The sequence below is a fragment of the Rhinolophus sinicus genome, linkage group LG06 (genome assembly GCF_036562045.2).
Source record: "Rhinolophus sinicus isolate RSC01 linkage group LG06, ASM3656204v1, whole genome shotgun sequence".
In the NCBI taxonomy this organism is placed as follows: Eukaryota; Metazoa; Chordata; class Mammalia; order Chiroptera; family Rhinolophidae; genus Rhinolophus; species Rhinolophus sinicus.
This window is the reverse complement of record NC_133756.1, coordinates 161,764,426-161,786,946: the sequence shown is the minus strand read 5'-3', so window position 1 is coordinate 161,786,946 and position 22,521 is coordinate 161,764,426. Positions and strand designations below refer to the sequence as shown.

The 22,521-nt window shown below is 52.2% G+C and overlaps 2 protein-coding genes across 2 annotated transcripts in view; one reads left to right on the top strand and one right to left on the bottom strand.

Moving 5' to 3' along the window:
• The window catches only part of RAD9A (RAD9 checkpoint clamp component A), a 52,069-nt gene that overhangs the window by 28,824 nt on the left and 724 nt on the right, over positions 1-22,521 (bottom strand). Inside the window, exon 2 of the mRNA XM_074336772.1 lies at positions 19,882-20,047. The gene's annotated coding sequence lies outside the window, so the exon portion shown is untranslated. The remainder of the gene's footprint in view (positions 1-19,881; positions 20,048-22,521) is intronic.
• On the top strand, positions 6,026-7,800 carry POLD4 (DNA polymerase delta 4, accessory subunit). Its single transcript, XM_019737761.2, has 4 exons — positions 6,026-6,327; positions 6,564-6,653; positions 6,866-6,977; positions 7,332-7,800. Exons 1-4 carry the CDS (start codon positions 6,231-6,233, stop codon positions 7,354-7,356), a joined length of 324 nt encoding a protein of 107 aa, XP_019593320.1. The 5' UTR covers positions 6,026-6,230; the 3' UTR covers positions 7,357-7,800.

Below are 22,521 nucleotides of genomic sequence, written 5' to 3'. Positions count from 1 at the left end.
TGCCTCCTACCTAACGAGACAGAAAGGAGAGGGCATCTGGGCCCAAATGAGGAGCAGCCTGTTATATGTAAGGCGCCACGCAAAGGGCTGCATGGCATGCCGGGAGGAGGAAAGCATGTCCCACACTGTTGTACTGTGAGCTTCTCGCAGGGCAGCTTCTGAGTCTTCCCCATCTGCCTAGCTCAGCACCCAGCTCAGGCTCCAGGCAAAAGGTGTTTAATTAGTGTGTTGAACAAAATAATCTGGAAAAGGGACGAGGGTCCCCCTTGCCCCAAATTCTAGAATCCAAGGTAGAATATGATGAAGTGTAGAACGACCCAGGGAAACTACTGTGGGAGTCAGGGAAGGAGCGGCTGCCTCCAGTTGGGTGAGGGCTCTGCTGGTCTGTGAGCCCTAAAGGGGAGGCAGTGACCTTTGTCTGAAGTCACCGAGTATTTCCAGTGCCTTGCACACAGTGAGTGCTTTGGCATAAACGCACAAGGTGGGATTTCACACCATTCTTGGAAGATGGGCAGGCAAGGGAGAGTTAAGTGTGTCTGTCCCCCTTTTAAGCAGGTAGCATCTGCGGGCAGCCTCCGTGATTTATTCATCTTTGCATCCCTACAGCATGTTAGCAGAATAAGGTTCTCGATAATTCGATTTTAACTGATTTAAAGTGTGTCAAGACAACAGCGTATTAGAAGTCAAGAGAGGAGAGTTTTAAGGAGGCAGCTGATCGCCTGCCCCAGTGTCAGACGCCCCAGAAGAACTGAGAGAAGAACACAGGGAAAATCCACTGCTTTGGTAATCAGGATGTCCCAGGTGACCTCTGTGAGAGCAGTTGAGAGGCAGATGCCCAACAGTGAGACTAAAGAAGGAGACGGTGGAAGAAAGTAGAAGGGGTAAATATGTTCCCGCAGGATTTTGGTGCCAAAGGGAATGAATACCTAGAGGGGGTGGCGTGGGCACGGAACATTTTTTGTTTGGTTGGTAGGTTTGCTGTTGTTGTTTTAAATGGAAGAGATTTAAATGTCATGGCTGCGCAAGGGATGGCGGCTGGAGAATGGAGAGACTGGGGAAAGGGATCCGGGACAAGCAGAAGAGAATCAAAAGGGTTGCTGGGCAGCCACACGGAACCAGGTGAGATCAGCCAACACAATTCTGTTGTCCACCGACCCATTTGTGACCCTAGCAAGCCAGAGATGGGGGGGGGGGGCAGAGTGGAGAAAGGGCACTGCCCCAGGCTGAAGACTGGGAAGGCAGGAATGGCAGCGAATCAGGGGGCGAGAGACTCTGGAGGGCTAGGAATTGTACTGTTGAGTGGCAGTCAGCCGCGCAGTGGTGTGTGGGCAGGTGGGGAGCAGTCAGAAATGGGAGTGACCAGGACAAAGCTGGGCGAGCTGGGGATTCGCTCCAGCTAAGGATGCAGAAGGTGCATGCTAAGGAGCAAGGGGTAGGGGGGCGCGAAGAGGAGAGCCCGGTCAGAGAGGGCATTTCAGAGTCTGAGTTCTTGAACTCTCTCCCAGATAGCCCCCTACTGATGGTGTTGGTGGTGTGAGCCCCTCCTGTGGGTTTTAGCAGTGTGGACCTCTGGGCAGGTAGCTCCTGGCAAATGACAGGTCATCAGGCTTGTCTGAGGGTGAGTTTGTCATTGCTTCTCCATCCACAGCTGTTCCAGGAGAGAGGATGCGTTTTCCTCGGTTATCTTAGGTTCCACCTCTTAAGTTTGGTCTTAGAGTCAGGGGCCCAGGTATCCAGAGGTCAACCTAAGAGCTTGGAATTCCTGAGGCCCTGCAGTGTCATGGGGGTGGGGGGGTGGGGGGGTGGTCTTCAGAAATCCTTCTGTTCATAGGAAGGCTGGGGAGAGTGGAACGAGGGAGAGAAGGCCCTCCTCCCGGCCATCTCCAGGCAGCAAGGAGCGGATTAGAAATCTCACTGGACACGCGCCTGTGTTTGAGATACAGAACTGTCACTTAGGGGAGTCACTTCCAGGGGTGTAGGAGTGGGTACAGAAGAGGTTCTGCTGCAGGGAGGCAAAAGGGTTGTCACACTGTGCCAGCTGCCTGCGTTGGCAAAGACTGACCCAACGTCCCGGAATTAGGGCCCCTTGGTATGTGCGCAGACTCATTCAAGTAGTCATCTTACTCTCTCTCTCTCTCTCTCTCTCTCTCTCTCTCTCTCTCTCTCCCTCTCTCCCTCTCCCTCTCCCTCTCCCTCTCCCTCTCTCTCTCTCACCACAGCTACCCCAGATGGGGAAGGGCCAAGGGAGGCCCTGTCCCCCTTAACCTAGGGGGCAAAGACCAGTGACCCAGGCCTGGCTGAGTGCTCTGATGGGAGACTCCCTCTCAGCTCCCCCTTCTTCTCTGGAGCCATAACTGTCCTTGCCTTTGTCCCTTCAGTGCTTGAGCTCCCTGACTCAGCCCGGTTCCCCCAATTTCCCAGCAGCGGACAAAGCCCTTGTCAGTAGGGTGGGGGTGGGGACAGTAAGACAGTAACTGTGAGCTTCAGAACCACACATTCAGCCCTTTCCTCTTCTCAGCATTCAGGGTCCCTCAGCCTCCCTAGTTCAGAGGTCACCTCTAGGCCCCTCCCCAACTTGCCCAGAACTGATAGGGTAGAAACTAGGACTTTCCTTCCAGCTGGACAAAGTCTGACACCTGGTGGCCAAGGTGAGGAATGGCCAGAAGGGCTCCTTTTCAAATCTCCCCAGAACTTCACAGAACCCGGAGGGCCAAGGTGAAAGGGGAGGTGATGGGAGGAAGTTTGGAGGGGGTGGTTGGGACAGGACAAAAGAGACATCCAGTGGTATAAAAACTCAGACCCACAGGAAGCTTTGCCTTCCACCAGGCCCCTGCTCCTTAAGCCCACGAGGCCAGAGAGAAGTGGGGTATCTGGGAGGGTCTTGAGGGACTAGGAGGAGCTACCGGAAAGAATTTTGGTCCACAGGGTGGGGAATGGGGCCCAGGGTGTGAGTCTGGCTGCCCAGAATCTCCAGCTCAGGGTGGGTGGCAGGGCTGAGGGACTGAGGAAGGGGGGTGCTGGGGAGAGGGAAGGAGAGCAGCAACGTCCCACAGCCTGCTGGGCCCCAGGCAGCTGCTTCACTCCCTCCACCTGTCCCCACCTTCCTAGCTCAGCTGGCTCTCCCCACAAGCTCCATCATGAGCTGGGGGAGGGAAAGGGGCTCTTAGGGCACATGTGCAGAGCTGAGGGCCATCCTGCCAGTGTCGGAGCTAAGCCAGGCCTAATGCCCCTTCCCTTTGGAGCAGTCCACAGTAGGTCTCAGCCTTCAGGAAGGTTCTCAGCTCCTGTTCCAGTTCTCTCTCCTTTTTTCTTGGGTTCCCCTAAGAGTTTGGTCTTGGCCATGAATAAAGGGCTTTGAGTGTTCCCAGGCCAAAGTGCAAAGGTCACTCCTGCTAGTCCCATCACCAACGTCTGAGGCTCAGGGCTGACACAGGAACCCAGGCCTGGGTCTCAGGAAATTCCCTGAAGGGGAGAGAAGTTAGCCCCCAACTCAGGCCTCTGGCCTGGCCCTCTAGCCTGAAGCCTGAACTGTGACAGACCCTGGGACAACAGTTTTGGGGATGGATCAGGAGGCTGTCTGAGCAGGATAGGGGTTCCAGGAAGGAAGGTGATAAGGGGCAGGCAAGGTTGGGGACGTATAGACGGAAAAGACGAAGGATGGGCAGGCTGAAGTCCGGTCTAGTTGCTAGCACACCTTCAGGAGCCAGATGCCAAGTAAGGGAAGGATGCCAATTGGACAGGGATGGTTCCAAATTCCTGGATGCCAACTCCTTTGAGCCTTGGGACTCGATGCCACTGTGGCCTGACTAGGAGAGGAGGGCAATGCTGCCAGTGCAGAGTTCCTGCAACTCCCGGCCAGAAGGCCAGCCCTCAGGTGCCGGCATATAGCTGACTGCCCTGATTCTCTTTCTTAGGGCTGGGGAAAGCTAAAGGCTAAGGGTGACATCTTCCAGGCTGGGTGGGAGAGGCTAGTAGGGCCTGGGCCAGGCAAATCTGGGGGCAGCTGGCAGGGGCAGTCCAGACAGTGCCCACACAGCAGGTCAGGGTGCCAGAGGGAAGAGAGAATAGGCTCAGGCGGCAGTGGGAGCCACTGTGGCCGCCCAGAGGCACACCCCATTTCACGCTCCCTGGGCGGTGGCAGGGCCCCACGGCTATCAGCTTTCAGGGGTGGGAGGGACCAGGAATGAGGAGGGGTCTGCCCCACCCATGACTCCCTACTCCCTCAGGGCTTTGTGGGCTCAGGCGTTGGGTGCCACAGGCCTCTGGGAACGCCCTCTGGAGAGGGCGTGGTCAGTCCTACAGAGTCTGGCCACCATCCCTCCAGAGTGTTCAGGGCCTGCTAGGACCCCACACCTAAGCCCTTCCCAGGCCTGGAGGACAGGGCCTCCCTGCTTCCCTCTCCAAAGGACCAGGGCCCCTGTCTCCCTCAGTGTGGGCCCCACTTAGTCCATGAGGCAGATGGGGGGATTAGATCAGGCCCAGCTCAAACAATAAAGCAGAGACGGGCCCCCCCAGCTCTGTGCAGCGCACCCTGGAGCTCTCACTCCTCCACTCAGCTCTCCTCAAGGAAGCAGATGGGGGGAGCCGGACGGGAGGAGGCCCCTGAAGATGTGGCCTGCTCCTGCTCCTCCCTTTGGGGGGTCCGCTCTCCAGAGTGTTTTCCTTCCTTGTGCCCACCCTCCTCCTCTCCCACCCAGAACACCCAGACTCCAGAGCAGTGGGAGAGGGGGAAGGCAGCGGCCTCTGAGTAGACCCTCGCTCCCCTGGAAGGAAGAACTGGATGGGATCTCTAGAGGGTGATTAGCGCTGGGCCGTCCCAGTGCAGATTCCCAGACTCCCACTGGCCAGAATTTTTGCCTGCTGCCAGGAAGTTGGTGAGGGGGAGGCGGGTGTAGGAGTGAGTCAGCGATGACAGGAGCCCAAGGGACAAAGGTCATGGGTGGAGAATGGAGAGACACTGTTTACTCAGCCTGCCTCCTCCAGGAGGTCTTCCAGTCTTAAGCCAGCCCTGTGGTCCAACCCATCTCTGACCCACCCTTCCCCCTTCTCCCAATTGTTAGTAATTTTATCCTTGCATTGATAACTTGTAGGTCCCAGTTAGCCTGTGAGCTCCTGGGGGTCACGGAGAGGCTGTGGTTTAACTGGGGCCCCACAAGTCTGTGACTACCAGCACTTCCGACTTTCAGGAACCATTTTACATCTATTTCAGTTGAGTGAATCTGTGGGAAAGTGCTTAGAACAGTATTTGGCACACTGTAAGTGCCACAGAAGTGTCAGGTTTATTGTTGGTATTTTCTGCTCACATTCCCGTATTAGTGTGAGACAGGCAAGAGTTTGCTATGAAGAACAGGGGATCCAAACCCACTCTGGCTTCCCACTCACTGTGGAATCTTCCTGACTAGTAGGGCAGGCAGGAGCCGGCTGTGGGACCCCAGGAGAGCCCACAAGGCAAATGCCTGCCTGGACTAAGAGTGGGCAGTATCTTTGGGCGCAGACTGTGAGAAAGGAGCTTTCCCAACCCATGGGGCTTCTCCAGACAGCTCTCCTGGGGCCAGGGGGGTGGGGTGGGAGCAGGGAAGAGGGCTGGATTAACCCCAACTCTCTTCGGACCTCTAGACCTGCCCCCACAATGTTCTGTGGGCCAAGGAGGGTGGGGAGGTGGGGAGTGGAAGGCTCCAGCTGGGCTCTGGGGAGTTACAAACCGGCCACGGGGATTAGTGAGGCTGAAAAGAACATTTGCCTAGGAAGGGAAAACGGGAAGTGAGAGGCTGAGGATAACGCTCTGTAAGTCCCCTGAGACTCACTGCAGGCTATTGGGGGGGGGGCGGTTAGGAAGAGGTGGTGTTCTACGGGGCATTTTGACAGGTCCCACACCCCAGCATCACCCCTTCTCCTCCGGAACACAGCTGTAGCAGCTGCCCCGCCCCCTCTGCCTGTGCCACCTGCCATTGGTTGGAGTCAAGCACCGCCCCACAGAGGCGGCCTGCCATTGGCTTAGATCTTCGATGTTTGTATGCTTGAGGGTAGAGAGAGATGCGTCATCCCCTGGAAACTGCGGACTTCCTCTCTGTTTGTCTGGGTCATCCTGTCTGCCGGTCGCTGGCCCCAGGCTCACTCTCTGGCCCCAGCCCTCTCTCACTCTCTCTCTCTCTCAGCAGCTGTCTCTCTCGTGCCCGCTGGCCTGTCTCTCTCCGCAGTCGTCTCCTTCTCTGCCTGCCTGGGTGGCCACCATGAGCCGGAAGCGGCTCATCACTGACTCCTATCCTGTAGTAAAGAGGAGGGAGAGCCCTACTGGACACAGCAAGGGGGAGCTGGCATCAGAGCTAGGTCTCTGAGGTGTGGGGTGGGGCGGGAGGAGTGGACGCCGAGGGACATGGGACGTGGGCCATAAAGGGGAAGTGAAGTATGTCCTCTACTTCCTACACCAGGCCTGGTCTCGGAAGGCAGAGGCAGAGGGGGTGGTGAGGGCAGCGAGCAGTAGGACAGCTGTGAGGCATGGGGCAGGGGACCAGTCCTGCAGGGCACAGGCCCGGGCAGGCCTGAGGAGCAGCTTGTCATTGCAGAGGAAGAGCCCCAGCCCTTGAGCGTGGATGAAGCCGAGCTGGAGCTGCTGAGGCAGTTTGACCTGGCCTGGCAGTATGGGCCCTGCACAGGTGAGAACCCCTTCCGGCCTCAGGGGCACATCCCAGAGCCAGTCCTGTCACCCACACGTCTGAAGCAACAGAAGCCCCTGCCTGATGCTCTCAAGCACTGTCTCCCGAGATGGGAGTGCAGAGGTCCCCACACGCCGCTCCACACACAGTCTCTAGTCTGCACTCTTCTCCACCCCCTGTGAGACCCCATTGTCTTCTTCCCACCTTGGCAGGGATCACTCGGCTGCAGCGCTGGCATCGGGCAGAGCAGATGGGCTTGGAGCCTCCCCCAGAAGTGCGTCAGGTGCTGCAAACCCACCCCGGAGATCCCCGCTTCCAGTGCAGGTCAGAGACAGGCCAGGGAGGGCTTTCAGGCCAACCAGGGCCTTCTCCAGACACCACGGGCCTGCTGGCCCGGGGCGGGGGCTGCCCTGACCTGAGGGAGAAATGGATGCAGGCTTGGGGTCCCTTGCTGAGCAGGCAAGAAAATTCTACAAGGTGTCTGGCTCAAGAGGGCAGAAGGTTGCTTTAATAATTCGTATCTCTGAGCTAATGGTGGGGGAAGGGTGTACCCAGGGCCCAAGGGACTGTCTATTTAGTACTGAGCGGTTGGCCAAGAACTGGTGCTGGTGAAATCAGATCAAGGGACTTCACGGACTGACTTTCTCTGGTTTCTCCCCCCCACCGCCCCCTGCACAGCCTCTGGCATTTCTATCCCCTCTGAGGCACCACCGAAGACCTCCTGCCCACACCCGAGAACCTCAGGACACAGGGAGAGCCATTGCTGCCCCTAAGCTCGGCTCTGTGGTGAAGAACGTTTGGCAGGAAGAAGTCTCACAGGGAAGGAAGGAGGCTGAATGTGGTCTCCGCGATCAGCCCTCCATCTAACCAGCAGGCTCCCAGAGCCCTCTGAGTGCCGACGACCACCTGCTCCATGGGAGATGGTCCCTGAGGAAAAGGATCTGGCCTTCTGACGCCTACCACCCGCCTCCCTGACCTAAAGACTGTGGCCCTCGGGATGGTATAGCAACTCCGGCACAGTCTGCCCGACAGACTCAGGCAGATGTACTGCTCCCCTAAGCCTGGGAATATGAGGGCAGAACTGGCAGAGCTCGCAGGGCAAGAGGGTCACTAATGCTTATCAATAAAGAACAGCCTGGAAGCCTGACCTCCTGTCCCTTACTGTGGCCCTGTTTAGGCTGGCAGCACCCAGCAAGTTGATAAGTGGGAGAGAGCCAGCAGCACACTTTTTTACCAGGTGCATGTGCCTCTTCCGCTGCCTAATTTTAGAGCAAAGAGGGAGCAAAGACACCTAAAACCAACGGTCAAGTCCTCACAAGAGCTAAGTAACCTCTGGCGCCCCCTGGTGGTGCACAGGGAAACTACTCTTTAGTCACCTGCACTGACCAGCCAGAGAAAACCTACCAGACCAGCCACCAAGCCTGCCCAGTGTTCACCTCACGGAAATGGGTCCTTTGTCAGAGGAGGATCCATGGGGTCCCTGGATCAGAAAGTCCAAACAGACTTACCCACTCCCAGCAAGCACCTCTGCTTCCCACAAGGGGTTCCAAAGTGGGGTTCGGGGAGAGTTTTAACCCACAGGACCTGCTCAGAGACAGCCATCTTCAGGGGCTTTGGTAGGGAACTGGATGGTGCTGGGGGTGGAGGAGAACTGGCTGGAGCCAGAAACAGTGCTTAGGGAACCTTGGGACAATACTCCCTGACAAAGGGTATCAGTACTCCTCACATGGTGTCACCCTCATATGCTCGATCAGCTCTCCATCCTGGGGCACAGAGACAGACAGCGCTCTGAACTCCTTGCAAACAGGCCTAGAGAGCGGCCAAGTGGTCTTTTTAGCCCCTATTTTATTGAGCCCTGATCATGCCTCAAGGACTTCAAATGTTTTATCTCTAAACTCCCTGAAAAGCCTTCAAGGTTAGATTTTACAGAGAGGGAAACTAAAGCCTGGGAAGGTTGTGTAAAGTTTCCCGACAGCCCCGGCGTGGCCATGGTGGTGCAGAGGCTGGGTCCATGCCTGTATCCCGTGCCCTGCCCATCTGCTGAGCACCTGTATACGCCGGCTCTAGAGGTCCTCTCGGGTGTTATTAGTTGTGAGGAGATGGACCAAAACAAACATGTAACTGTTCTGTCAGGTGGTGGTCCGTGGTAAGCAAAATTAGGGGTAGAGGCCAGAGAGTGCCAGAGAGGCTGGTCAGGGGAGGCTTGACAGGGTGGCCTTTAAGCGGGGAGCTGAAGGAAGTACGGGAGTGAGCCTGGCACCAATGTGAGTGCTCCAGACAGAAGGAACCACCAGCAAACCCTCCGCAAGGAGGGAGTCAGTGTTTCCAGCCTGGTCAAGAACCAGCACGGAGGCCAGTGTGGCTCAGGGCCAGGGAGTGAGGGGAGTGTGGTGGGAAATGAGGCCAGAGAGGCAGCAGGTAGGTCCCACAGGGCCTTGCAGGCCAGGATAGGATTCTGGATTGTACTCTGAGGGAGAGGAAGACATTGGTGCGTTTGAAGCCAATTAATGACGTAATAAGACATGTTTTGAAAACATTACTCTGGCTGTTGGAGAACAGATGGTGGGGTTGGGGGAAGAAGAGGCAAAACCACTCAGGAGGCTATCGGGCTCGGCCTCATGAGAGGTGATGGTGATTGCGACTGGCGTGGGAAGACGGAGGTGGTAAGAAGTGGCCAGATGCCTTCGGTGTTTGGAAGGGAGGACTGATTGACAGGACTCGCTGATCGGTTGGCTGTGGGGTTTAAGGGAGAGAGAGAAAGAGAGAGAGAGAGAGAGAGAGAGAGAGAGAGATGAGCCAAGGGTAACTCCAAAGGTTTTGGCTTGAGCAACTGGAAGGACAGAGTTCCCATTACTAAGATGGGAAAGATTGTGGAAAGGGTGGGGTAGGGTAGGAATCAAGAGTTCGGATTTGATGTCTGTGACACATCCAAGGGGAGACAGAGAGGAGGCAGTAGATATGCAAGTCTGGAGTTCTGGGGACAGCTCTGGATTTGAGATCCAACTTTGGGCATCCAACTTTAGACGGCATTTAAAGTCGTGTGAATGAGATTACCTGAGTACAAATAGAGACAAGAAATGGTCCGAGGACAGTCCTGGGGCCTGGTATGCTTGGAGGAGAGGGAGAAAAGGGCATTTAGCAAAGGAGACTAAGGAGTGGCAAGACTGGAGGAAAATCAGGAGAGGGTAGGGCCTGGGAGGCCTGGGCACAAGGTGTTTCAAGGTCTCAGACGGTAAAATGAAGCCTGAGAACAGCTCGCTGGACTTGGCAATGCAGCGGTCACTGGCAACGAGTAGCTCCCGTGGACTGATGGGGGAACAGTGTGCCTGCCTGGGGTGGGCTCAGAGGGCATGGCAGAAGTGCCACCAGGGAGCATGCCGATTCTTTCAGGGACTTTGGACTGTGGAGGGAGCAGAAATATAGAATGGTAACTCGAGGGGAGGTGGGACCAAAGCAGTGGTTTTTATGTGTTGTTTTGTTTTGTCTTTTGTTTTCGATGGAGTGATTTCAGCATAGTTACATGGTGAAGAGAGTGATCCCTTACGGAGGGACGAGGAGGTGGCAGATGTATGAGCAAGGTCATGAGGGAGAGAAGGTGAAGGGGAGAAGGGCCAGGACCAGCACACGAGGAAGAGGATGGCCTTGGATCGGAGCACCCCCTGTGACAGGAAGGGAGGCAGCTAGTGGGGTACAGCTGGGAGTGGGGACATGCGAGCATCAGCTATTTGCTGAGAGCCTGGTATGGCTGGGAGGGAGGGAGGGATGTTTACTCACTGCCACCGTGTCATCTGCTGTGCTGACTGCTGCACATGTGTTAGCTCCTTGACTCCTAGAGCAACCTCATTGGTAAGTGGTATTCACAGGTAAGGAAACTAAGGCTGAGAGGAAAAGGGACTTGCTCAATCAGGAAACACCAGGCCCCACCACACGCAGGTCTGCTGCCCACTCTGTTACCCTGCACCTGCACTCCTGCCTGCACCTGTGCGTAGGTGCTTACCATGGTGCTGAAGGGATCAGGCCTACCTGTGCGGAAAGCTAAGAAAACGGAGTGACACAAGCGCTACCTCAGGCCAACTAGGAGTGGTGTAGACATGCGTTCTCAGGCCGGAGAGAGCACCATGTGTGAAAGGGACCCTCCCTGCAGGGGCCCTGAGCACAGGGACTGCCACCTCCGCTGAACTGGCATTACCCCCTTCTCACCACGCCCCTGCTTCTCAGACCTTCCCACTGCAAAATGAATGCAGACTCCCCACTAGGGCTGGGGGGTGGTGGTGGCCCAAGACACCTCCACTCTGAATATTCTTAGTAGTTGTGTGTTTGATCTTAAAAAGCTCTGGTCAGTTTTGCATTCTACTCCATGATATGTCTGGACATAAAAATGAATGAACTCACTTATCCAATGAATGAATCCTTCAGGCAGATGTGCCAGGTGTGGCCTAGGGCTGGCTGCACGTACCGTGACACGCCCACCACCACCCAGCCCAGGCTGAGCAGCACTGCAGAAAGCACCCCACAGTGTTTCCCGGAAGGAAATGGGAAGTAAGTGGCCATGGGAGGGTGAGTAGAGTCGGCTAGCAGAGAGGAGCATTCTAGACGGAGGGGCTGGGCTGAGCAGAGGTGACAAGGAGGGGTGGATGTGTGCACTCGGGGGCGTGCGACTGTGGCACTCACACTATAAAAGTCAGCACAATCAAAAGCTAGCAGTTCAGTGCTCACTATGTATCCAGCACTGTTCTAACTGTCTTTTGTCCTCACAGCAACCCTAGAAACAATTATACATCTTTTATAAAGCGATTTTAAAGAGGAAAGTCAGGCACAGAGAGGTTAAGCACTTGCCTAGGGTCACACAGCACGTAAGGGTCAGGAATGGGATATGATCCCAGAGTCCAGCTTCACAGCCTGCAGTCGTAGCATGTAGGATAATGCAAGTGAGATGGGCTGGGACCAAACACAGGGTTTGGGGCTTGAGGAGTCTGGACTTATCTACGCTGATGAGAGCTCCTGAAAGTTTTTGAGCAGGAGAAAGACAGGATCAAAATAATCATTCCAGAAAAATCTGTCTGTCTAGGGATGAAAGAAAAACTAAAGGGGGAAGAAACTGCAGGCAGGAAGACTAAGTGGGAAGCTATGAAATATTCAAGACATGGGTGCTGAGGCCCTGGATTAGCGTCAGAATGGAAAGGACAAAGAGCTTATAAGAAATGTTGCAAAGGAAGTTGGCAAGACTTGTGTTTGGGAAGAGTGGGGAGGAGGCGTCAAACATGAGTCAGGTTTTGAGCTGGGGTGGGTGAGAGAATGCTGATGCCATGGGCAGAGAAATGGAAACCAGGAGGCTCGATTTCGTGCATGTTTAGTTTGAGATGATGACAGGACGTCCAAATGGAAACATCTCGTAGGCAATGGAGGCCCAGAGGTCAAGTCTAGCAGCGAGGTCTGGGGCTAGCGGGGAGTCAGTCCCCTGCATAGAACTGACACTTGAGCCCAGGAGCATGGATGAGTTCTTTCAGAGTTAAGAAAGACAGGGAGAGGCTGCAAAGACAGGACCAAATATGGCACTTGGGAAACCTCTCTCTAGAAGGTGGAAGACCGGCAAATGAGAGGGGAGAGTGGCAGGAGAGTCCAGGCAGAGCAGAGTTGGGGAGTTTCCCGAGAACTTCACAAGTGGTCCTGGCTGGTGTGACGCTGCCGCGATTCAAAGCAGATATCATTACGGATGATGGAAATGCTACGGGATGGCTTGCTCTGATTCGGTCTCCACATTTCCTGCTTCCCTCTGTCCCTGTTTTGTTCTCTCTGGCACTCCAGCTGTCATAGTAACTACCAGTGCCACGCCCATCAATGAGGGCCACACTGATTCATTCTTTATTGACTCAGGTGTGGTAACATTTATCCACCCTCAAACTCAGACAAACTCTCTAAGTAGCATGAAGGCTTAAGGAGCTAATTTAGCAAGAAACTCAAGTAAACAAGGGAAGGGAACGCATTTCTGAACCAGTCTAGAAGTACATCAAAGCCACAGCAGTGCCACTTGAGGCGAATTTGGGTTGACACCACCTCTAGAACATTGCTAGTTTTCTCTGCACATAGGTAGGCCTCCAGTTCATCCACTTTCGTCCTAAACTAGAAAATGACAACTTTGTGCTAGTCGTGGCAAACGCAAACGATTAGAAGCCCAGTTCCTAAGCTCTAAGAGCTCACTGGAGTGGGAAAGAGAGGAAAGACGTGCGAGTGAATTTCAAACAGTGCCCCATGGCAGATGTGAACCTGACACTGTGGGAACTCAGATTCCTGAACACGGCCCTTTAAGGGTGAGTAGGGGTTCCCCGCAAGGCGGACAAGTGATGGTGGACCACGTGTTCAGTCCTGCATCCTTCTTGAGCCCTCCTTTGGTCCTTTGTCTCTTGAAGGCAAAGACATTTTCTAGAAACCTCCTCTGGGGTGGATGCCTCTGTCTCCTCACCTGGAGGTTCTGATGGCACTTAGTCCTGCAAGCCCTAGCCTTGATTTCACGCTGTTTCTCTCGGTGTCACCTTCCCAAAGAAGAGTGAAGGATTCCTCCTCTGCTCCCGTGGTAACCCATTTGCATTTCATTCTCGCATACCCCATTGCTGCAGTAACACATGCCACTGGCTCCACTGCTAGACAGTATTTTCTCCTTGTCCATGTGTACTGAGCACAGGGCCAGCTACACAGTCAGCTGTGTACTCGAAGCTGACAGAACTTTCCCACTTCGCTCACACCTACTGTTTGGTCTGTCAGTCCTGTCCAGCCTGTGACAATCCTTTATGTGCCAGTGATGATGGCCAGTCCTAAACTCCACCAAAATTTGGTCTCTGTCTATATCAGTTCTCCTGGGGGTGGTTGGGCCTTGGTAGCAGGAGCCACCTGTCCCTAGAGCCTTCTCGGCAAGGAAGGCATCAGAGCTGTCAATTTCAGAAGCAGCTCCTTGTCACTTCCTGGGCCAGAGCCTGTGGCCCGCCCCGGGCCAGCCTGCTGACCGCTCGCTCCACTGAGGTTCTCTCAGATGCAGCGCAGACACGGGTCATTGCATCTGGAGTGCCGAGAACCACCTGGCCCACTTCTCCACACGCTCTGGGAGCATGGCTGCCCAGGCTCCTGCTGTCACAGTCCCACAGTGACGCGGTGCTGACTTGGCATTCTTGATCAAAACGACAAATGCAGATATCCCTTTCAGTCCATATCTAGAAATTCATCCGACACATACACGTGTATGTGTAAGATAACATATATCAGGTTATTTATCACCGCACTGTTTGTAATAGCAAAGACTGCAAATGGCCTTGAAGCCTATCAATAAGGGACCAGTAGAAGAAAGGATAGTACACAGGGGATACCGTCTGTGAACAAGCGCGAGGAAGCTCTTTATGTATTGGTCTAGACAGGATGACCTCTAACATATACAGGTAGGTGGGGTGGGGGAGGATTTGATATGCTACAGTTTGGGTAACACTGCGTGAGTACCCACTTGTATTAAGCCTATGTGTCTCTGAAAGGATACCCAAGCAACTGGTAGCATTAGTTGCCTTTGAGAGGAAGGTAACTTGGCAGCTTGGAAATAGGAATGAGGGGAAATTGTTCACTGAATAAGTACTTTTGAATTTTGCACTACGTAACTATATTATCCTTGTAATCAATCAATCAATAAGAAATAAGTCTTATCGTGTTCATGTTGATGTATTTAACAAAATGTGAAAAATAACAGAAACAATTCCACTAGGGTAGAAGGGTCACGGTGTCACGTGTGGCAGTGGCTTTGTGGATGTCCCTGGACTCGTGACACTCCATTCCACTGAGAGACTAGGGGCTCCTCCCACCCGTCCTTATGGGGGTCCTGGCATGGAGAGGTCTAGGGCTTATTCTCTTTAGAAAGTTCATCTCTTCTTTCACAAGATCTCTGCCAGGCACCTAGCATTACCCACATTGTCATGGCGACAGGTTTCAGTGTAAGTCCGACCAGTTCATGCCTTTATTCGTTGATCAAGTGCCTACGGGCCACCTGTTGGTGTAAGGCGTATGTGGGCTATACAGCCTGGGTCCCCAGCCTTGAAGAGTGTTCAGTTCACACTTACGTGTATGGAAAGACGCCCAGTTTCACTCTAAGTAAGACTGGCAAAAGCTAAAGCACGTGCACCACGCACTCTGCTGGCAAGGCTTGGGGAAACACGTAGAAGCCTCTATGGAGGGGAATCTGGCAGTGCTAATAAGGTGACATAGCATTCACCCTTAGGCCCAGCCATCCCACTTTTGGAAATTTACCCCAAAGATTCACTTACATAACCCCTCAGCTCTGCCACTGCAGTGTGAAATCGGCCACGGGCAATGTGTAAACAAAGGGGCAGGCATGGCTGTAGGTGGCCCGCGGTGGGCAAGATTTGGGCGGGCTGTATGTAGCTTGCTACCCCTTCTCCAGGCCATGGCCTTTCCGGTGCAGCCCAGTACCCAGGGTATCAGTGAAGCACACATTTGCGCTCTGGCTGGGCCGGAGCCCCAATCCCCCAGCACTGTGTCATCATTAGTATCTCCATTCTGCTGCCAACTCCACAGCAGCGGCTCTCCGCCAGGCTTCATGAGGCCTCACCGTACACGTGTGCAGCCCAGCCCTCAGCGAAGGAGCCACAGAGAACCCACGCACGAACTCCTGGGTACGCCCCACTCCGCACAGCTGCCCCCTCTCTGACACCTGCCCTCAACTCTGATCTCTGCTTTATCAGCTCAGGGAACTGTTGTGCTGTCTGCATGGGCTCCCCCTCTGTGCTGTGGGCTACACATTGTCAGGGGCCAGCGCAAGTGTTTTCCTCCTCTCAATGCTCCCAGTCCTGCTTACAGTTCAAAGACTAAGAATAGTTGCCATATATATATATATGTTTATAATGGGAAGGCTCTGACATGGTCAGAAGCGAGTTCGAAAATTCAATGATTACAAAATAAATTTCATTCTCCGCCCATTGAAAAGGCCTAGAAGCACTAAAACCCTAGTAGCAATGAGCATACCTAGAACCTAGATCTCAGTTTCTAAATATCTTTCCCCACTTACAGAAACTAGAGATCTTTGGACAAGTGGCTGATTCCATAGTTAGGACAGGGAAAATACTAGGTGCATCAAAGCTGTCAATGAAAATGCTAGGAACGTTATATGGTAGAAAGCAACCGAGTAGGAACATGACCAAAGGACTTGGGCCAGCTTGGAGGAGCTCTCATTGGCCAAATACAGGAAAATTTGAGCATCTAAAACAATGATGCTAATGGCTTATAACACACAGAATAAAAAAATAATACATTAGTCTACAGTGATACTGAGAAAGAGGACAAAGGGAAATTCTTCTTTCCTGAAGAATAATAGCTCCTTAAATGCATACCAAATGTAGGAAAAATGATGTAACTTTAAAAACACAATGAGATCACTTAGGCAAAGATGATTACTTGATGCTGAAACTAATGATTGACAGATTGTCAGAGACAGGATAGTCACATGGTCTCAGCTGCCCACCCAACAGACTAGTTATGACCTCGGAAGGAAAAGGGTTCCTTGACAATGGCGGGATCTAGCAGATACCATCTGAACCAAGCACTCAAATTCCGCATCAACAATAATAGGATAAAGCAGTATTAAATGGCCGAAGTAATCCAACAGAAAGAACATGTCCCTTACGTAGTACACTTACAAAATGTTTAACCTAAATTTAATTGTGAGGAAACATTCAAACTAATCCAAACTGAGAGATCGCCTACAATACAACCAGCTTGGATTCTTCGGAAATGTCAATGTCAGGATAAACAAAAAGGCGGGAGGACTATTCCACGTTCAAGAAGAACCAAGAGACATGACAGCCAAGTACCGCCTGTGATCTCTGAGTGGATCTGGAGTCAAATTTTTTTAAGACGCTGTAATGGAAAGTTTAGGGGTATTTTGGAGAAATGTAATTATAGGTCTGTAGTCTAGATAACAATACTGCATCATTGTGAAATTTCTTGGTCGCTATGGAAAAGTTTGGCGGTTCCTCAGAAAGTTAAACACAGACTTACCATATGATCCAGCAGTTTCACTTTTAGGTACGTCCCCAAAAGAACTGAAAGCAGGGACTCAACCAGATGCGTCTACACTCATGGGCATAGCAGCGTCGCTCACCATTGCCAAAAAGTGGAAACAACCCAAGGGTCCATCGATAGACAAATGGCTACACAAAATGTGACATACACATACGATGGAATATTATTCAGCCTGAAAAAGGAGTGAAATTCTGATCCTCGCTACATGTATGAACATGGATAAACCTCAAAAACCTTATGCTAAGTGAAATAAGCCAGACACAAAAGGACAAATATTGTATGATGCCACTTATAGGAGGTACCTAGAAGAGACAAATTCATACAGACAGAAAGCAGAATAGAGGGATACTTCATGTCTACAGAGTTTCCATTTATGATGATGAAAAGTTCTGGAAATGGATAGTGGTGTGATGGTTGCACAAAGCTGTGAATGTACTTAATGCCACAATTATACACTTAAAATGTTTACAATAGTAAATTTCATGTTATGTATATTTTACCATAATCGTTTTTAAAAAGGTTATTTTGGTTATATAGGATGATGCCCTTATTATTAAGAGATAGGGGCCAAAATATTTAGGGGTGAAGTGTCTTAATGCCCACATCTTATTTTCAATGGGCCCAGAAAAAAAAAGAGAGAGAAATGTGGCAAAAGGCTAACAACTGGTGAATCCAGGTAGCTACAGGGTATATATGTGCTCGTTGTACTAGTCTTCCAACTTTCTGTAGGTCTGCAAACTTTCCAAATAAAAAGGTGTTCAACAAATATTTTTAAAGTTAATAAATGCGAAAGAGGAACCTCTTGGATAGAGAGAAGAGCACGAGTGGAGGTGAAGAGGTGGGGAAAGGGTTTTCAAGGACGAGCCAGCAGCCTCGCTTGATCTGGGTGAAAGGTGCCCACTAGGAGATTCTGGGAGATCAAGCGAGAAGGCTGGTGCCAGCTCGGGAAAGACCCTGAGCAAAAGAACTGAGTCTGCCGCGCTTGGCAGGTAAGGGCAGCACCACAGAAGGCAGTCAACTGGGAGGAACATGAGAAATGAGGGCAGTACTTCCGAAGATGAATGGAGTCATGACATTCTGGACAGGCTAGAGGATGTAAGCAGCGAGGAGGCTATTACAGTAACCCAGGCTCGGGGGCAGGGACGTGGGCCAGAGGGAGCAAGTGGGAATAAAAGGCAACTGTTTTGTGAAGGACCGCCAGAATTTGATAACTGATTAAATGTGGAAAGTGAGATGTTTACACCTGGGGTAGGAGAACAGGGGACGTGGGAAAGTCAGCAAGACAGGCTGGTTTGCAGCTCAGGACTCAGAGCCATGAAGTGTAAGAAAGAAGAACGGGTTGAGTTTTTCCACGTCCTTCCTATCAAATGGATCCTTCACAGGCTCTCAGGCTGTCAAACAGGGTCCGACTAGACACAGAATTCTCTTTCCAAGGACAGCGTGTCCATCAGACCAACGTCGCCTGGCCCCACGACCCATCCCCCAAGGACCAGCAGGCCCTCAGACCTAAATGGCACCTCCATTCCTCTCCGGTAATGTCCCTTCCACCCATTTCCTTCCCACTTAGCCCACGCGTAGTTCTGCCTTCTTGCCATAACCTCCTCTCTTATCTGAGTCCTTTTTCCTTTGTAAAAGGACAGGAATCAGAGGTATCTGCGCAGGGGTGGAGGGAGAGGGGGAAGGGATGAACAAGCAGGGCTGGGGGGAGGGGAGGCCGCAGCAGGATGGTGGGTGGGGCGGCAGGGACAGCAGACCTGGTAGCAGGAGAGCGTCTGGCCATGCTCCAGCCAGCCCCACTGGCCACACAGGATATCCAGCAGTACTGGGGGTGGGGGGAATCTCTGCTTACCAGCATCCCACGGACCCCAGAATAATCCCATCTGTTGCCCCAAACCACTTTGTCCCCATGGCACTCAGCCTCCCTCTCCCAGTTTCCCATTTCTGTGTAGAAAATAAGAGCTGGAGGTTGGCAGGAGTGCGGCCCTTCTGATGAGGCAGGTCAGCCTCGCACAGGAACATGTGGGCCACTGAGACAGTCAGGTGGTGGACAGGGCTGGAGGGGGCATCCAGCTGAGCCAACAGGGAGGGTGGAGGCTGCGGAGAAGGTCTCGTGAGACGCTCACAGGATGGGAGTCAGTCCGCCAGACTGAGATGAGCTGCATAGGTGGTTGCGGTCCCGGGCACAGCGGCCCAGCTCCAAGCCTTCTCAGGCCACATGAAGATAAATTATGTATATAAATTATAAGCAGCTCTGTCTTCTCACGCCAGCCTCCAGGGCCATCCCAGCCTGCTGCCCACCCCCACCATGACGTCTAGTTTGAGCCAGGCCGGTATGTGGGGCCTTGCTTTACTTTGGGCTTTTCCATGTACCCCTCCCTGCCACACCCACATCCCCACCTTTACCTCTGCGGCTCACTGAGCTGCTGCCAGGCATGCCAGTGGGGTGGGGGTTGGCATTACTACCCAGGCCGAGAGTCCTACCGGGCAAATTTGGCCAACTTGCCTCCCTACCCAGGGGGAGAACAGCTTTCATATTGTTGGTTCTCTAGCCCAGATACAGAGCCCCCTAACATGTCCTGGCTAGCCAGGGTAGCTGCCTGGGAGTGGGCCAACCTGGCAGAGCAAGGGGAGGAGTATCAGCTCTCTAATGCCATCTGCCACCACAGGCACAGTCAGTGTCTAGCAAACGCTTGAGACGGAGGCTCTGGCCAAATATGTCTAATGACAGAGAGGAGCTGGACGGGGCTGGAGAACTGAGGAAAACGGGCAGGAAATTCTGCTGAAAAGGGAAGGAAGGCGAGTCTTGGTGTAACTTCAGGTTAGCCTGTGGCCTCAGCGGCAGGCAGATGGCACCCCTTCAGTGACAGCCGAGGCAGTGGGAAGGTCACTGGTCTCCATGCCAGCCACTGTTTGGCTCTTTGACTTACAACCTAAGAACTCAGATGCCTCCATGGAAAAGTGAAAGTTGTAATACAAGACTTTCCAGCTGTTGTGAATTGTAAAGGAGCGTCACCTGCTGAAGGAGGCTGACGCAGGCCTCCATGGCAGACGCTGAGCTGCCGTAGCCACCTCTCAGCACCAGGTGTGGAGTGATTAAGGCATCACTTGGCACTTAGCTACACAGGGATCTTGACACAGGCACTTGCCGGCAGGCACTTACAGGCAGCTAGTGGTGTGGGAGCAACCGGAGAGACAGGACGGAGAGGAAGAGCCGGGCTATGTGGTGGGAGCAAACTGTCAGGAAGATGGTGAAACAGCTCACCTTGGATTGCATCGCCAGGAAAAGGTGCTTCTGTGGTCCCTGGAAGTCCCGCACCATCTCCTATCTGGGGAAAAAATTGACAGTCTGTTGTGCCCCATCCCTTCTTTGGTTGTACCCACTTAACTTTTCCCCCAGCTTCCTCATTCTCAGGATATTGCACCCTCTGTGGGCAGCAGAGGGTCCCCGGGGAAGTCTAAACAGGACTTAGGAGGGTTCTTCTTGTCCTTCAAGCCATTCTCCTTTCAATCCACTCTGCTTTGCCCTCCTCAAGCGACATGTCCACCCCAGGTCCTAAGGAAGTTCTCCACTCCCGGGGTCATTGGACAGCTACTCTGAGTGGTCTGTGTCAGCACCAGATCCTAGCTCAGGTTCAGCCCTAGGCAGGACAGGAAGAAGGGCAAGGCCCAGAAGTCATCCTGCAGATGGTGCTGCTGAAGCCCACTTTTTTCCTTTGTGGCAACTGCAGGTCTTGACAATCTGTTGGCACAGTGGACAGTTTCCCACTCCAGGTGGGTCAAAGATAGGAGAAAAATGTCTCTGGGAAGGAGTGAGCCATAGAAAAAGAAGAGCCAAGGGGCGGCCGGTTAGCTCATTCGGTTAGAGTGTGGTGCCCTTGGCAATAAGGTTGCTGGTTCGATCCCCGCGTGGGCCACTGTGAGCTGTGCCCTGCACAACTAGACTGAAGCAATTACTTAACTTGGAGCTGATGGGTCCTGGAAAAACACACTTAAAACACATAAATAAAAATTAAGAAAAAAAAAAAGGAAGAGCCAAGAATAGACACAAATGCCACAAGAGGCAAAGGAATGAATACCCATCACTGGTCCCAAGACTGCTTCGTGATCCCGAGTGGCCGTGCCTCCCCTTGTGGTTGTGCAGCTCATTTCCAGGGAAAGAGGCTCCCAAACCCTCCGGCCCATTCACAAGACCCTGTTAAGTCTTCTCCCAGTTGGCTGGTACTGCACTAAATAAGCCAACAATATGGCCCTTACCCCATCATCTGCCTGTTCACATTCTTCCCCTAGAAGAGTGCCTGTGACAGGGCACATAAGCTTAATAAAAGGGCCTCAGGGTAATGTAGAGAGCACATCTCCGTTCCTCTCTGCAGGAAACTCGTAGGCCCTATCCCTTCACTAATATTTACTGTGTGCCATCCATGTGCCAAGCTGGGACCAAAACCCAGTCTCTGCCTTGTAGGCGCTCACCATGTAGTAGGGGCTACAGACATTGCTCCTCCAGGTCCCAGGGCTCTGAGAAGCATGCTGAGAATATCTGTTCCCTACTTCGTGGAATAGCCACATTTTCCACATCCTTCAAGGCCTGGCTCAAATGCTGTTTCCTCCTTGATGGTCTCGTTATATAGCCACTGAGCAGTGGTCGCTCCTGCCTTTAGATGTTCACAGCAGTTACCTGTACTGCTCTCATGGACACATCACTTTCTGCTTGTTTTAGATGTGTTCTGTATGCATAATTGGTCTTCCCTTCTAGATTCTATGTTTCTTTATATATATATATATATTTTTTTCTTTTTAATAGATAGAATATCTTTATTAAAGACAGAGGCCTTTAGGTTTAGATATTTTTTAATCTTTTATTTATTTTTAAGTTTGTTTTTTCAGGACCCATCAGCTTCAAGTCAAGTAGTTGTTTCAATCTAGTTATGGAGGGTGCAGCTCACACTGGCCCATGTGGGGACAGAACCGGCAATCTTGTTGTTAAGAGCGCTGCGCTCTAACCACCTGAGCTAACCAGCCGCCCCCAGACTCTATGTTTCTTGAGGGCAAAGATTGTCTTATCCACCTTTGTATCCCTCAGAGTACCTCACACAGTACCATGTACATAATAGGTGCTCAAACAAATACTCATACTTCCACATAAGGATGCTTGTTGGAAGAGTGAAGGTTTGTAGAGCTGCTGGGAGTTCCCAGATTAACACAAAACATTTCTTTTTATCACTAATTTAAAACTCCTTGTTAGGATTTTCCCAATTAACACAAAAATTAAACTCAATGCAAGTAGCATAGGATTCTTACATATTTCTTTTAACTGTTTGTATCCACTTACATTATGCTATAATAGTATGTAAAGACTGTAATGCAGTATTCAGCTGTTTCTGCAACATAATATGTAAGTGCTCACATCCTCTAAGAATGTTAAGGAAGGGAAAGTACCTTCTGCACCAATGGCATTGGGCTTTGCACCCTCCTTAGATGCTGTGTGGTAATGTTAAAACCCAGAGGACGGATGAAGGGGGTACAGACTCACTAGCCAGACGCGTCCAGTCTTGGGTAAGAAGACTCAGGCTTCCCCATCAGACTCAGCCTACAAAACCATCCTGCCTAGGAGAATGCATTTGCCCAGCAATAAAAGAAATGACTCTCAAAATTAGGAACAGGTCTCACGGTGACTACGGGATGATTTTTAAAGTATCAGAAATGACGGCTGAGTCTTGGGATAGTGCTTACTATGTGCAGGTCTCCGGCTTAACTTACATATGAATTGTCTCATCTGATTTTCAAAAACCTGAGGTGGTACTAT

What these genes read in the sequence shown, in the direction of transcription:
- POLD4 (XM_019737761.2), top strand. Translation starts at nt 6,231, where the DNA reads ATGAGCCGGAAGCGGCTCATCACTGACTCCTATCCTGTAGTAAAGAGG. An exon ending in GGAGCTGGCATCAGAGCTAG is followed by an intron (nt 6,328 to 6,563) that starts GTCTCTGAGGTG and finishes TTGTCATTGCAG; the next exon opens with AGGAAGAGCCCCAGCCCTTG. An exon ending in GATCCCCGCTTCCAGTGCAG is followed by an intron (nt 6,978 to 7,331) that starts GTCAGAGACAGG and finishes CCCCCTGCACAG; the next exon opens with CCTCTGGCATTTCTATCCCC.